Genomic DNA, 15152 nt, shown 5'->3' with positions numbered 1-15152 from the left:
CTAAACTCTTATTTTTCTTAAAACTGCATTGTCGGTTAAGGGCTTCTAAGTAAGCATTTCACGGTAAAGGTTGTATCGGCACATGTGACAAATCAAATTTGATTTGGATTTGGTTACTCTCTAGGTTTCTTCCTTGGTTCCGGCCTGCCTATTGAGTTTTTCCTAGCCACCGTGTTTCTATATCTGCATTGATTGCTGTTTGGTGTTTTAAGCTGGGTTTCTGAATAGCACTTTGTGACATCTGCTGATGTAAAAAGTGCTTCATAAATAGAGTGCATTCTGAAAGTATTCAGACCCCTTGACTTTATCCATTTTGTTACGTTACAACCTTATTCTAAAATGGATTAAATCGTTTTTTTCCTCATCAATCTACACCCAATACCCCATAATTACAAATAAAACATGTGAGAAAAAATAAACATCACATTTACTTCAGTATTTAGATCATTTATTCAGTACTTTGTTGAAGCACCTTTGGCAGCAATTAGAGCCTTGAGTCTTGTGTATGACTCTACAAGCATAGCATACCTGTATTTCGGGAGTTTCTCCCATTCTTCTCAGCAGATCCTCTCAAGCTCTGTCAGGTTGGAAGGAGGCATTGCTGCACAGCTACTGTAAGGTCTCTCCAGAGATGTTCAATAGGGTTCTGGCTGGGCCACTCAAGGACATTGAGACTTGTCCCAAAGCCACTCCTACATTGTCTTGCCTGTGTACTTAGGGTCGTTGTCCTTTTGGAAGGGGAACCCTTCACCCAGTCTGAGGTCCTGAGTGCTCAGGAGCAGGTTATCATCAAGTATCTCTCTGTACTTTGCTCCGTTCATCTTACCCTTGATCCTGACTAGTCTCCCAGTAACTGCCGCTCAAAAACATCCCCACAGCATGATGCTGCCACCACCATGCTTCACCGTAGAGATGGTACCAGGTTGGCATTCAGGCTAAACAAGTTCAATCTTGCTTCTCATGGTCTGAGAGTCCTTTTAGTTGCCTTTTGGCAAACTCCAAGCTGGCTGTCATGTTCCTTTAACTGAGGAGTGAATTCTGTCTGGCCACTCTACCATAAAGGCCTAATGGTTGTCCTTCTGGAAGGTTATCCCATCTTCACAAAGGAACTCTGGAGCTCTGTCAGAGTGACCATGGGGTTTTTGGTCACCTCCCTGACCAAGGCCCTTCTCACTTGATTGCTCAGTTTGGCTGGGCGGCAAGCTCTAGGAAGTGTTGGTGATTCCAAACTTCTATTTAAGAATGATGGTGGCCACGGTGTTCTTGGGGACCTTCAATGCTGCAGACATGTTTTGGTACCCTTCCCCAGATCTGTGCCTCGACACAATCGTGTCTCGGAGCGCTACGGATAATTCCTTTGACCTCATTGCTTGGTTTTTGCTCTGACGTGCACTATCAACTGGGGGACTTTATATAGACAGTTGTGTGCTTTTTCAAATCATGTCCACCACAGGTGGACTCCAATCAAGTTGTAGAAACATCTCAATGAGGACCAATGGAAACAGGATACACATAAGCTCAATTTCAAGTCTCATTGAAAAGGGTCTGAATACTTATGTAAATAAGATTTTTCAAAAATCATGTTTCACTTTGTAATTATGGGGTAGTGTGTGTATATTGATAAGGGGAAACACTTATTTAATCCATTATAGAATAAGGCTGTAACGTAAGAAAATGTGGAAAAAGTCAAGGGGTCTGAATACTTTCCTTAGGCACTGTACATTTGATTGACTAATCTTACACAGTTTAAACAGCACCTCTGAAAGTACAGTGAAAGCCTTGAAAGAAGCTTTACAGAATGTCTTTACGTGACTACTGTAACACCACACTTCAAAACCCAATGTTGGGACATAAACTGTGGACATAGCTCCCCCTACCGGTCAGAACTGATTACTACAACTACTGATCATCCCAGTGTGGGACTAAATGGGATGTTCAGATCTTTGAATAATGTGATTAAGCACATTTTCTGGATGTGGAAGCTGCTCAAAATAACCTGAGATGAGGTTTGACCTGACCGGTGGTGTGTGCCATTTCCTATAATCAGGGTCAGGCTTAGAAACACACAGCATGACCACACTCTCACCTATTTCAGTAGTCTAATGATCTTGTGCTTAGTTAGGGTGCCAAGCGAACCCCCCTGTTATCCTGTCAAGATACTCTTTAACCTTCTATGGAGAGACTGGGGATAATTGGTTCATGCTGCTGTACTGTACATGCTGCTGTATGGAGAAAACAAGATAACGACAGAGAAACATCCACTACCTTAAACGGTCAATAAATCATATGGACGTCTTGTACTAAAAGCCAGCTTACATCAATATTAATAGCATGTCATCTGTCAGGTTGAGGTGGAGCGAGAATGGACGTGTTCATTATTGCAACACACCTCAGGCAAACTAGTAGCTAACCAAGACAACCTGGCCTGGGAATGGAGGGAGAGCAGACAAGACTCAATCTAACATGTGTAGTCATTAAGCAGCATCTAGATAACATGTGTAGTCATTAAGCAGCATCTAGATAACATGTGTAGTCATTAGGCAGCATCTAGATAACATGTGTAGTCATTAAGCAGCATCCAGATAACATGTGTAGTCATTAAGCAGCATCTAGATAACATGTGTAGTCATTAAGCAGCATGTAGATAACATGTGTAGTCATTAAGCAGCATCTAGATAACATGTGTAGTCATTAAGCAGCATCCAGATAACGTGTAGTCGTTAAGCAGCATCTAGATAACATGTGTAGTCGTTAAGCAGAATCTAGATAACATGTGTAGTCATTAAGCAGCATTTAGATATGTGTAGTCATTAAGCAGCATCTAGATATGTGTAGTCATTAAGCAGCATCTAGATATGTGTAGTCATTAAGCAGCATCTAGATATGTGTAGTCATTAAGCAGCATCTAGATAACATGTGTAGTCATTAAGCAGCATCTAGATATGTGTAGTCATTAAGCAGCATCTAGATATGTGTAGTCATTAAGCAGCATCTAGATATGTGTAGTCATTAAGCAGCATCTAGATAACATGTGTAGTCATTAAGCAGCATCTAGATAACATGTGTAGTCGTTAAGCAGAATCTAGATAACATGTGTAGTCATTAAGCAGCATTTAGATGTGTAGTCATTAAGCAGCATTTAGATATGTGTAGTCATTAAGCAGCATCTAGATATGTGTAGTCATTAAGCAGCATCTAGATATGTGTAGTCATTAAGCAGCATCTAGATATGTGTAGTCATTAAGCAGCATCTAGATATGTGTAGTCATTAAGCAGCATCTAGATATGTGTAGTCATTAAGCAGCATCTAGATATGTGTAGTCATTAAGCAGCATCTAGATATGTGTAGTCATTAAGCAGCATCTAGATATGTGTAGTCATTAAGCAGCATCTAGATATGTGTAGTCATTAAGCAGCATCTAGATAACATGTGTAGTCATTAAGCAGCATCTAGATAACATGTGTAGTCATTAAGCAGCATCTAGATATGTGTAGTCATTAAGCAGCATCTAGATATGTGTAGTCATTAAGCAGCATCTAGATAACATGTGTAGTCATTAAGCAGCATCTAGATAACATGTGTAGTCGTTAAGCAGAATCTAGATAACATGTGTAGTCATTAAGCAGCATTTAGATGTGTAGTCATTTAGCAGCATTTAGATATGTGTAGTCATTAAGCAGCATCTAGATATGTGTAGTCATTAAGCAGCATCTAGATAACATGTGTAGTCATTAAGCAGCATCTAGATAACATGTGTAGTCATTAAGCAGCATCTAGATAACATGTGTAGTCATTAAGCAGCATCTAGATATGTGTAGTCATTAAGCAGCATCTAGATATGTGTAGTCATTAAGCAGCATCTAGATAACATGTGTAGTCATTAAGCAGCATCTAGATAACATGTGTAGTCGTTAAGCAGCATCTAGATAACATGTGTAGTCATTAAGCAGCATCTAGATAACATGTGTAGTCATTAAGCAGCATCTAGATAACATGTGTAGTCATTAGGCAGCATCTAGATAACATGTGTAGTCATTAAGCAGCATCCAGATAACGTGTAGTCATTAAGCAGCATCTAGATAACATGTGTAGTCATTAAGCAGCATGTAGATAACATGTGTAGTCATTAAGCAGCATCTAGATAACATGTGTAGTCATTAAGCAGCATCCAGATAACGTGTAGTCGTTAAGCAGCATCTAGATAACATGTGTAGTCGTTAAGCAGAATCTAGATAACATGTGTAGTCATTAAGCAGCATTTAGATATGTGTAGTCATTAAGCAGCATCTAGATATGTGGTCATTAAGCAGCATCTAGATATGTGTAGTCATTAAGCAGCATCTAGATATGTGTAGTCATTAAGCAGCATCTAGATAACATGTGTAGTCATTAAGCAGCATCTAGATATGTGTAGTCATTAAGCAGCATCTAGATATGTGTAGTCATTAAGCAGCATCTAGATATGTGTAGTCATTAAGCAGCATCTAGATATGCGTAGTCATTAAGCAGCATCTAGATATGTGTAGTCATTAAGCAGCATCTAGATAACATGTGTAGTCATTAAGCAGCATCTAGATATGTGTAGTCATTAAGCAGCATCTAGATAACATGTGTAGTCATTAAGCAGAATCTAGATATGTGTAGTCATTAAGCAGAATCTAGATATGTGTAGTCATTAAGCAGCATCTAGATAACATGTGTAGTCATTAAGCAGAATCTAGATATGTGTAGTCATTAAGCAGCATCTAGATATGTGTAGTCATTAAGCAGCATCTAGATAACATGTGTAGACCCAGAATCTACAGGCATAACCTGCCTGGGGCAATTAAAAAAAATCTAGAATTGCAACATACAGAATAGGTAGGTTTTTTTATATTCCTTCGCATGAAACTGACAAAAACATATCTGAACATACAACAACTTCTGCCTTCCATGAATATTATCAAAGAAACTGGATTTATGCCAATCCCAGAGTAATGCCTGGGGTCGTCCTCGTAAAAGCAACCATCATCATTGGTCGGATTATGTGACTTGGGTCATAGGATAGGAAACTTTAGCAGTTTAAGATTGCTCAGAGACAGAGCGAGCATGTGTGTGTGTACGATCAAAGTCAAATGTATCATGTTAACTTTCAGAAAGTGATGTATCTTTGAACATTAAACATCTTTGAACAAACCTGCATTATACATTACTACCAGACTCCAAATCGACCCCTCACCCCTACGGCTAGGCACTTCACGTTGATCTGAGAGGGTTGGATAGGCGTGAGGAATAACCAAAGCCAAGAATGAATCACATGACAAGCCATGTTTGTATTATGTATAACTCCAAGCCAATTTCTTTCAAATTAAAAATACCACATCATCATCATCATCATCGTGTTATTCAGCAATGCCCAGTGTAACAAGAGTTTACAGAAAAGCCTTCATCCCAGCAACAAATAAAATTAAATATAAACTCAACCCCCCCCGCCACCCAGACATTCATTGGTGCCTTGTCTCCATCAAAGTGAGTCACATGAAGATAAACAAAACACTCTGATATCACCTTAAAGATCCTGCTTATAAACTGTTTAACTACTATCACAATTATAATTAAATAACCATAACTACATAATGTTATATTACCTGGTATAATACACAAAAAAAATCATTCTTGCAATAATGCTTATAAGTAGTTTATAAAGCAAACATTCAAATTGTGTTACCAGAACATCAGTTATCAGCATATGTAAAAGCACATTGAAAGGTGAACTAAACAGTAACTCCAATATTGCTTTGCTAGAGGCTACTCTCTTCACAGGAGTTCCTTTCAACCTGCTTTTCTATCCCTAGTCCTCAAAGCCTCTCAAATAAAATGCAGTTACATGGAATCTGTTTTCTTGGAAAAAAGTAAATGTAACTACATAGACACACAAGGGCCAGAATTTGGCCACTATCCTTTAGCCACGATTCAATCAATGTTCCATGTATCTTATCTGTAGTTACTGTGTAGAGCTGAGTAGGAACATGTTGGCATATGGAAAAGCCTCATTGTCAAAACAATTTCAGTATCATTACATGGTATAATGGCAAATTCATGTGTGATCGCCAGTTCCCAGTTTCACCCGGTTTGTCAGACATCACAGACAGTGCATTTTGGATTGGCTCAAATCAAATAGTGTGCTCCAGTGTAGAGGAGTGGTAGTGGTGTGAAGAGGGAGGGGGGGCTGCAGGGTGGTGTCGTCCACAGAGAATGAAACTAGTCATTAGTGGTCAAGAACACACAGGTGACACATGCAAGGAAGAAACAGAAACAAGTGGTTTTCCTCCACAAGCGTTCCTCTCTGCAGTCTCCTGTCCTTTCATACACTCTGAATCCAGGACACACGCTCTGTTCATCTTCCTGCCCATTCACCAACACTCAGGTGCGTGTGTGTTGGGTTCAGAGTAGCTCATTCTCGTCTTCAATGTCCTCAGAACCAGATGGGCCCTGTCGGACCTCCTCGTACCACTTATTGGTCAGAGTTTTCATCTGGATCCGACCATGCAGGAGGTCCTGGAACACACACAGAGAAAACAAACTTAAACTCACAGCAACAGAATACATCTGAGAAAGTCGAGGGAGATATAGGCATCTTTCAAACTAATATGACTGGGTGCTTATGAATCCAATATGAACATGTGTGCATGCACGTGTATACACCAATACAACATGGTGTCAGGGAGAGTGGCACAGCTAAAACCAAGGTGGGATTACATGTCTCACACACTTGCTGTTGAAATGGCTGTTACCTCCTGTGTGAGTCGTCGTGTGAAGAATGGGTTGAGGTATTTAGCGTCCAGCCACATGAAGCCCTTCAGGTCCCGTCTCTGGAAGATCTGAGCCTCATACTCCTCCTCTGTCAACTCAGACAGGTGCTCCAACTCTAAGGCATTACCCTGGGGACAGGGACGAGAAGGGAGGGAGGGGGGGGACAAGAAAGAGGGGGAAAGCGGAGGGATGAATGAACTAGTGAGAAAGAGATTGAGGGAGGAAGAAAGGCTGACAAAATCATCCTTTGGTCTGTGACTGATGCTTGTGTGAGGCCTTTGAAGTGTTCCTCTCACTGAGACAACAGGAAGGGACTGACGCCATATTAAGAAGCAACACCACAACACAGACAACAGGAAGTGACTGACGCCGTACGAGAGGAGAGGCAACACCACAACACAGACAAGAAGAAATGACTGACGCCATACGAGAGGAGAGGCAACACCACAACACAGACAACAAGAAATGACTGACGCCATACGAGAGGAGAGGCAACACCACAACACAGACAACAAGAAGTGACTGACGCCATACGAGAGGAGAGGCAACACCACAACACAGACAACAAGAAGTGACTGACGCCATACGAGAGGAGAGGCAACACCACAACACAGACAACAAGAAATGACTGACGCCATACGAGAGGAGAGGCAACACCACAACACAGACAACAAGAAATGACTGACGCCATACGAGAGGAGAGGCAACACCACAACACAGACAACAAGAAATGACTGACGCCATACGAGAGAGGCAACACCACAACACAGACAACAAGAAGTGACTGACGCCATACGAGAGGAGAGGCAACACCACAACACAGACAACAAGAAGTGACTGACGCCATACGAGAGGAGGCAACACCACAACACAGACAAGAAGTGACTGACGCCATACGAGAGGAGAGGCAACACCACAACACAGACAACAAGAAATGACTGACGCCATACGAGAGGAGAGGCAACACCACAACACAGACAACAAGAAATGACTGACGCCATACGAGAGGAGAGGCAACACCACAACACAGACAACAAGAAATGACTGACGCCATACGAGAGGAGAGGCAACACCACAACACAGACAACAAGAAATGACTGACGCCATACGAGAGGAGAGGCAACACCACAACACAGACAACAAGAAGTGACTGACGCCATACGAGAGGAGAGGCAACACCACAACACAGACAACAAGAAATGACTGACGCCATACGAGAGGAGAGGCAACACCACAACACAGACAACAAGAAATGACTGACGCCATACGAGAGGAGAGGCAACACCACAACACAGACAACAAGAAATGACCGACGCCATACGAGAGGAGAGGCAACACCACAACACAGACAACAAGAAATGACTGACGCCATACGAGAGGAGAGGCAACACCACAACACAGACAACAAGAAATGACTGACGCCATACGAGAGGAGAGGCAACACCACAACACAGACAACAAGAAATGACTGACGCCATACGAGAGGAGAGGCAACACCACAACATAGACAAGAAATGACCGACGCCATACGAGAGGAGAGGCAACACCACAACACAGACAACAAGAAATGACTGACGCCATACGAGAGGAGAGGCAACACCACAACACAGACAACAAAAAATGACTGACGCCATACGAGAGGAGAGGCAACACCACAACACAGACAACAAGAAATGACTGACGCCATACGAGAGGAGAGGCAACACCACAACACAGACAACAAGAAATGACTGATGCCATACGAGAGGAGAGGCAACACCACAACACAGACAACAAGAAATGACTGACGCCATACGAGAGGAGAGGCAACACCACAACACAGACAACAAGAAATGACTGACGCCATACGAGAGGAGAGGCAACACCACAACACAGACAACAAGAAATGACTGACGCCATACGAGAGGAGAGGCAACACCACAACACAGACAACAAGAAATGACTGACGCCATACGAGAGGAGAGGCAACACCACAACACAGACAACAAGAAATGACTGACGCCATACGAGAGGAGAGGCAACACCACAACACAGACAACAAGAAATGACTGACGCCATACGAGAGGAGAGGCAACACCACAACACAGACAAGAAATGACTGACGCCATACGAGAGGAGAGGCAACACCACAACACAGACAAGAAGTGACTGACGCCATACGAGAGGAGAGGCAACACCACAACACAGACAACAAGAAATGACTGACACCATACGAGAGGAGAGGCAACACCACAACACAGACAACAAGAAATGACTGACGCCATACGAGAGGAGAGGCAACACCACAACACAGACAACAAGAAATGACTGACACCATACGAGAGGAGAGGCAACACCACAACACAGACAACAAGAAATGACTGACGCCATACGAGAGGAGAGGCAAACCACAACACAGACAAGAAATGACTGACGCCATACGAGAGGAGAGGCAACACCACAACACAGACAACAAGAAATGACCGACGCCATACGAGAGGAGAGGCAACACCACAACACAGACAACAAGAAATGACCGACGCCATACGAGAGGAGAGGCAACACCACAACAAGAAATGACTGACGCCATACGAGAGGAGAGGCAACACCACAACATAGACAAGAAATGACCGACGCCATACGAGAGGAGAGGCAACACCACAACACAGACAAGAAGTGACTGACGCCATACGAGAGGAGAGGCAACACCACAACACAGACAACAAGAAATGACTGACGCCATACGAGAGGAGAGGCAACACCACAACATAGACAAGAAATGACCGACGCCATACGAGAGGAGAGGCAACACCACAACACAGACAAGAAGTGACTGACGCCATACGAGAGGAGAGGCAACACCACAACACAGACAACAAGAAATGACTGACGCCATACGAGAGGAGAGGCAACACCACAACACAGACAACAAGAAATGACCGACGCCATACGAGAGGAGAGGCAACACCACAACACAGACAACAAGAAATGACCGACGCCATACGAGAGGAGAGGCAACACCACAACACAGACAACAAGAAATGACTGACGCCATACGAGAGGAGAGGCAACACCACAACATAGACAAGAAATGACCGACGCCATACGAGAGGAGAGGCAACACCACAACACAGACAAGAAGTGACTGACGCCATACGAGAGGAGAGGCAACACCACAACACAGACAACAAGAAATGACTGACGCCATACGAGAGGAGAGGCAACACCACAACACAGACAAGAAATGACCGACGCCATACGAGAGGAGAGGCAACGCCACAACATAGACAAGAAATGACTGACGCCATACGAGAGGAGAGGCAACACCACAACATAGACAAGAAATGACTGACGCCATACGAGAGGAGAGGCAACACCACAACACAGACAACAAGAAATGACTGACGCCATACGAGAGGAGAGGCAACACCACAACACAGACAACAAGAAATGACTGACGCCATACGAGAGGAGAGGCAACACCACAACACAGACAACAAGAAATGACTGACGCCATACGAGAGGAGAGGCAACACCACAACACAGACAACAAGAAATGACTGACGCCATACGAGAGGAGAGGCAACACCACAACACTGAAATGACAGGACTCTAAACACTCACACTCCAACACGTCATGCTGAAACAGGAAAGGGCCTTCCCCAAACTGTTGCAACAAAGTTGGAAACACAGAATCGTCTGTAATGTCATTGTATGCTGTAGTGTTACGATTTCCCTTCACTGGAACTAAGAGGCCTAGCCCAAACCATGAAAAACAACACCAGAACATTATTCCTCCTCCACCAAACTTTACAGTTGGCACTATGCAGTCGGGCAGGTAGAGTTCTCCTGGCATTCGCCAAACCTAGACTCCTCTATCGGACTGCCAGATGGTGAAGTGCGAGTCATCACTCCAGAGAAAGCGTTTCCACTCCTACAGAGTCCAATGGCAGCGAGCTTTACACCAATCCAGATGACGCTTTGCATTGCGCATGGTGATCTTAGGCTTGTGTGTGGTTGCTCAGCCATGGAAATCCATTTCATGATGCTCCCGACAAACAGTTCTTGTGCTGACATTGCCTCCAGAGGCAGTTTGGAACTCGGTAGTTAGTGTTGCAACCAAGGACAGAATTTTTACACGCTATGTGCTTCAACACTCTGCAGTCCCGTTCTGTCAGCTTGTGTGGCCTACCAGTTCGTTGCTGAGCCGAAGTTGCTCCTAGATGTTTCCACTTCACAATAACAGCACTTACAGCTGACCAGGGCAGGGCAGAAATTTGACAAACTGACTTGTTGGAAAGGTGGCATCCACCGACTGTGTCACGTTGAAAATCACTGAGCTCTTCAGTAAGGCCATTCTACTGCCAATGTTTGTCTATGGAGGTTGTACGGCTGAGTGCTCGGTTTTATACACGGGTGTGGCTGAAATAGCCGAAGCCACTAATTTGAAGGTGTGTCCACATACACTATATGTACAACAGTATCTACTTCTACCACTCCAGTATCCCTGCACATTGTAAATATGATACTGGAACTGACCCTGTATATAGCTTCTTACTTTCTCCTGTTCTTATTTGTGTTTTTGTTCTACCTTATGTTATTTTTAGTATTACATTGGTACTGATTACTGTATTGTTGGGTTTAGAATTAGCAAGAAAGTAATAGAGGCAACACCACAAGATACCTCTTTACCAGAAAGAGATTGCTGGTGTGTTCATTAACATCTGTCTGCTTGTGTATGTCTACATGAACTAGGGTAAATCACTGACAGGATTTTTTTTTTTTTACCATTTTCTCAGTCTTGCTGAGGTTGATGTCCTTCTTGCTCTTGCGTCGGGATTGGCTCTCCTCGTTGTCCATGATGCGAATGAGGGGCATGGTCCCACTGCCGAGGAGGAGGATGGTGAAGAGGACAATGATGATGGTGGTGGTGCCAATCAATTGGCGCTTCTCTATTGGCTCTAGACCAAGATGAAGGCTCAGGGCATAGGGGATGGCACCTCTCAGACCTAACAGAGGAAAGGAGTGAGGGATGGAGCGAGACAAGGGGAGAGAGGGATGGACAGTAGAGCCAAACCGAGGGAGGTGTATTAGAGTAGTGAAGAAATGCTCTACTTACCACTAAACCACATGATGAACATCATCTTGGGCGTGATCTTGTGATCTCTGAAGAAGTTGAGCAGGTAGGAGAGCGGGAAAATGTTCACGGCCCGACCTACTAATACCAACACCTGGAAAGAGGTGGAATACAAAACTCAGCACAAACAGTAACCTTTGACCTTCACCCTACCGTCTACCCCTAGCTTCATGTCCTCATCCTCGTTAAACCCCTAACCTCTACCCCTAGCTTCACGTCCTCATCCTCGTTAAACCCCTAACCTCTACCCCTAGCTTCATGTCCTCATCCTCGTTAAACCCCCTAACCTCTACCCCTAGCTTCATGTCCTCATCCTCGTTAAACCCCTAACCTCTACCCCTAGCTTCATGTCCTCATCCTAGTTAAACCCCTAACCTCTACCCCTAGCTTCACGTCCTCATCCTCGTTAAACCCCTAACCTCTACCCCTAGCTTCATGTCCTCATCCTCGTTAAACCCCTAACCTCTACCCCTAGCTATATGTCCTCATCCTCGTTAAACCCCTAACCTCTACCCCTAGCTTCATGTCCTCATCCTAGTTAAACCCCTAACCTCTACCCCTAGCTTCACGTCCTCATCCTCGTTAAACCCCTAACCTCTACCCCTAGCTTCACGTCCTCATCCTAGTTAAACCCCTAACCTCTACCCCTAGCTTCACGTCCTCATCCTCGTTAAACCCCTAGCTTCACGTCCTCATCCTAGTTAAACCCCTAACCTCTACCCCTAGCTTCACGTCCTCATCCTCGTTAAACCCCTAACCTCTACCCCTAGCTTCACGTCCACATTCTCGTTAAACCCCCTAACCTCTACCCCTAGCTTCACATCCTCATCCTCGTTAAACCCCTAGCTTCATGTCCTCATCCTCGTTAAACCCCTAACCTCTACCCCTAGCTTCACGTCCTCATCCTCGTTAAACCCCTAGCTTCACGTCCTCATCCTCGTTAAACCCCTAACCTCTACCCCTAGCTTCACGTCCTCATCCTTGTTAAACCCCTAACCTCTACCCCTAGCTTCATGGCCTCATCCTCGTTAAACCCCTAACCTCTATCCCTAGCTTCATGGCCTCATCCTCGTTAAACCCCTAACCTCTACCCCTAGCTTCATGTCCTCATCCTCGTTAAACCCCTAACCTCTACCCCTAGCTTCATGTCCTCATCCTGGTAAACCCCTAGCTTCACGTCCTCATCCTCGTTAAACCCCTAACCTCTACCCCTAGCTTCATGTCCTCATCCTCGTTAAACCCCTAACCTCTACCCCTAGCTTCATGGCCTCATCCTCGTTAAACCCCTAACCTCTACCCCTAGCTTCATGGCCTCATCCTCGTTAAACCCCTAACCTCTACCCCTAGCTTCACGTCCTCATCCTCGTTAAACCCCTAGCTTCATGTCCTCATCCTCGTTAAACCCCTAACCTCTACCCCTAGCTTCACGTCCTCATCCTCGTTAAACCCCTAGCTTCACGTCCTCATCCTCGTTAAACCCCTAGCTTCACGTCCTCATCCTCGTTAAACCCCTAACCTCTACCCCTAGCTTCATGTCCTCATCCTCGTTAAACCCCTAACCTCTACCCCTAGCTTCATGTCCTCATCCTGGTAAACACCTAACCTCTACCCCTAGCTTCATGTCCACATCCTCGTTAAACCCCTAGCTTCACGTCCTCATCCTCGTTAAACCCCTAACCTCTACCCCTAGCTTCACGTTCTCATCCTCGTTAAACCCCTAACCTCTACCCCTAGCTTCATGTCCACATCCTGGTTAAACCCCTAACATCTACCCCTAGCTTCATGTCCACATCCTGGTTAAACCCCTAACCTCATGTCCTCATCCTGGTTAAACCCCAACCCTACCCTTATGTCCACATCTCGGCTCAACCCGTTGTAGTATAGAATGCTAACACTAGGTGGAAATGTTCCTCATCAATGAGCGAATTTCAGGTCTGCTGAGTGCAAACTTGAAAGTTGTGAAAATTCTGTTGTGTGTTTACTGTGAACACTGAGGCTATACCCGCTTTAAATTTGTTTTAACAGTGGCAAGTAGGCTTCTGTAGCTATTTGATCATAATGTAGGCCTACCAGAGTGGACTACCATCAAAAACAACAGAAAATGCATCCCATAACATTTTAACATGGAAGTAGCTGTTCAGCCTACAGTAGCAGCCAATTTGTGCAGTTCAATGTAGGCCTACACTCCATGAGACTTAAATGCAGGGCTTGACATTAACCCATTAACCTTCAGACAAGCAGGTGACTGAAAATGTGTTTGATGCAAGAAACCACTTTACAAAATAAAATACATCATTATTCCCATACCATTATTACAGAGAATCATTATGCTACCCTCTGACCTTTGGCTACTTAGCTTATTCAAGCCTATCAAAATATAACACTGCCCATTTAGACAAAAAAAGCTTCTTTTTTTTTTTTTTACCTAAGTCCCTTTTCAAAGAGGTCTAGAAATGCACATGTTTTGTGCTCTTGTAGGAAGCAATAACTCCCCCATTGCTGACAACAAATTACCCATAACTGGGTTAATAACCCACAAACGAGCAAAGGATATGAACAAATGTACATATGTTCACATGTTCCAACATGAGGCTCTCGCTTGGATCTCAAAACAAGCGCATCTACTCACGACCACCCATGCTGTAAAAAACAGTCCAGTTCAAAGTGAATGGCACAGATACATATACGGCAACGGTGAATTTGCATATAGGCCTACTGCAGCTCTGATTGGTTATGGCGCACTGGGCCTGAGGTGTGCCTGTAAATGCAATAAAATCCTACTCTGATGAGTTCTGTCAACAACAATATCTCTTGCATAGTTATTTTTGCACACTGAGTATTGCATAGTCAGTTTCGGTAAGTTGCATTGAAAGTGGCTAATATTGTGTTGATTCGATCACAACTCCCACAGTAAAGGGAAACGTTGATAGTGTTAACGGGGAAAAGTTAAATTTTGTGTTTCTCTGTGTGGGAACAATGCTCGGCTATACCAGGTAACTACAGGTTGGTAGCAATGCTAGGCTATACCAGGTCACTACAGGTTGGTAGTAATGCTAGGCTATACCAGGTCACTACAGGTTGGTAGTAATGCTAGGCTATACCAGGTCACTACAGGTTGGTAGTAATGCTAGGCTATACCAGGTCACTACAGGTTGGTAGTAATGCTAGGCTATGCCTGGTCACTACAGGTTGGTAGTAATGCTAGGCTATGCCTGGTCACTACAGGTTGGTAGTAATGCTAGG

The 15152-nt window shown here is 44.1% G+C and overlaps 2 protein-coding genes across 2 annotated transcripts in view; both read right to left on the bottom strand.

Moving 5' to 3' along the window:
• Window positions 1-4855: 4855 nt before the first annotated feature.
• The window catches only part of slc9a8 (solute carrier family 9 member 8), a 31588-nt gene continuing 21291 nt past the window's right edge, over window positions 4856-15152 (bottom strand). The window contains exons 13-16 of the mRNA XM_024385147.2: window positions 11892-12003; window positions 11561-11781; window positions 6775-6921; window positions 4856-6538 (exon numbers count right to left, since the gene is read on the bottom strand). Coding sequence (XP_024240915.1) covers window positions 6425-6538; window positions 6775-6921; window positions 11561-11781; window positions 11892-12003 — 594 coding nt within the window. The 3' untranslated portion in view covers window positions 4856-6424. The remainder of the gene's footprint in view (window positions 6539-6774; window positions 6922-11560; window positions 11782-11891; window positions 12004-15152) is intronic.
• LOC121840457 lies at window positions 6935-10394 on the bottom strand. Its single transcript, XM_042304081.1, has 2 exons — window positions 10203-10394; window positions 6935-9284 (listed from the first exon to the last, which is right to left on the bottom strand). The coding sequence occupies exons 1-2, from the start codon at window positions 10287-10289 to the stop codon at window positions 7119-7121; spliced, it is 2253 nt and encodes a 750-aa protein (XP_042160015.1). The 5' UTR covers window positions 10290-10394; the 3' UTR covers window positions 6935-7118.

Source organism: Oncorhynchus tshawytscha, linkage group LG22 (genome assembly GCF_018296145.1).
Source record: "Oncorhynchus tshawytscha isolate Ot180627B linkage group LG22, Otsh_v2.0, whole genome shotgun sequence".
In the NCBI taxonomy this organism is placed as follows: domain Eukaryota; kingdom Metazoa; phylum Chordata; class Actinopteri; order Salmoniformes; family Salmonidae; genus Oncorhynchus; species Oncorhynchus tshawytscha.
This window is presented reverse-complemented; position numbering and strand designations above follow the sequence as displayed.

Excerpts from the sequence above, each read along its gene's own strand:
- LOC121840457 (XM_042304081.1), bottom strand. The coding sequence starts at position 10,289 with ATGGCGTCAGTCATTTCTTGTTGTCTGTGTTGTGGTGTTGCCTCTCCT. Across the intron at positions 9,285-10,202 it reads TTCTTGTTGTCTGTGTTGTG|GTGTTGCCTCTCCTCTCGTA; the intron begins GTGTTGCCTCTC and ends GTCTGTGTTGTG.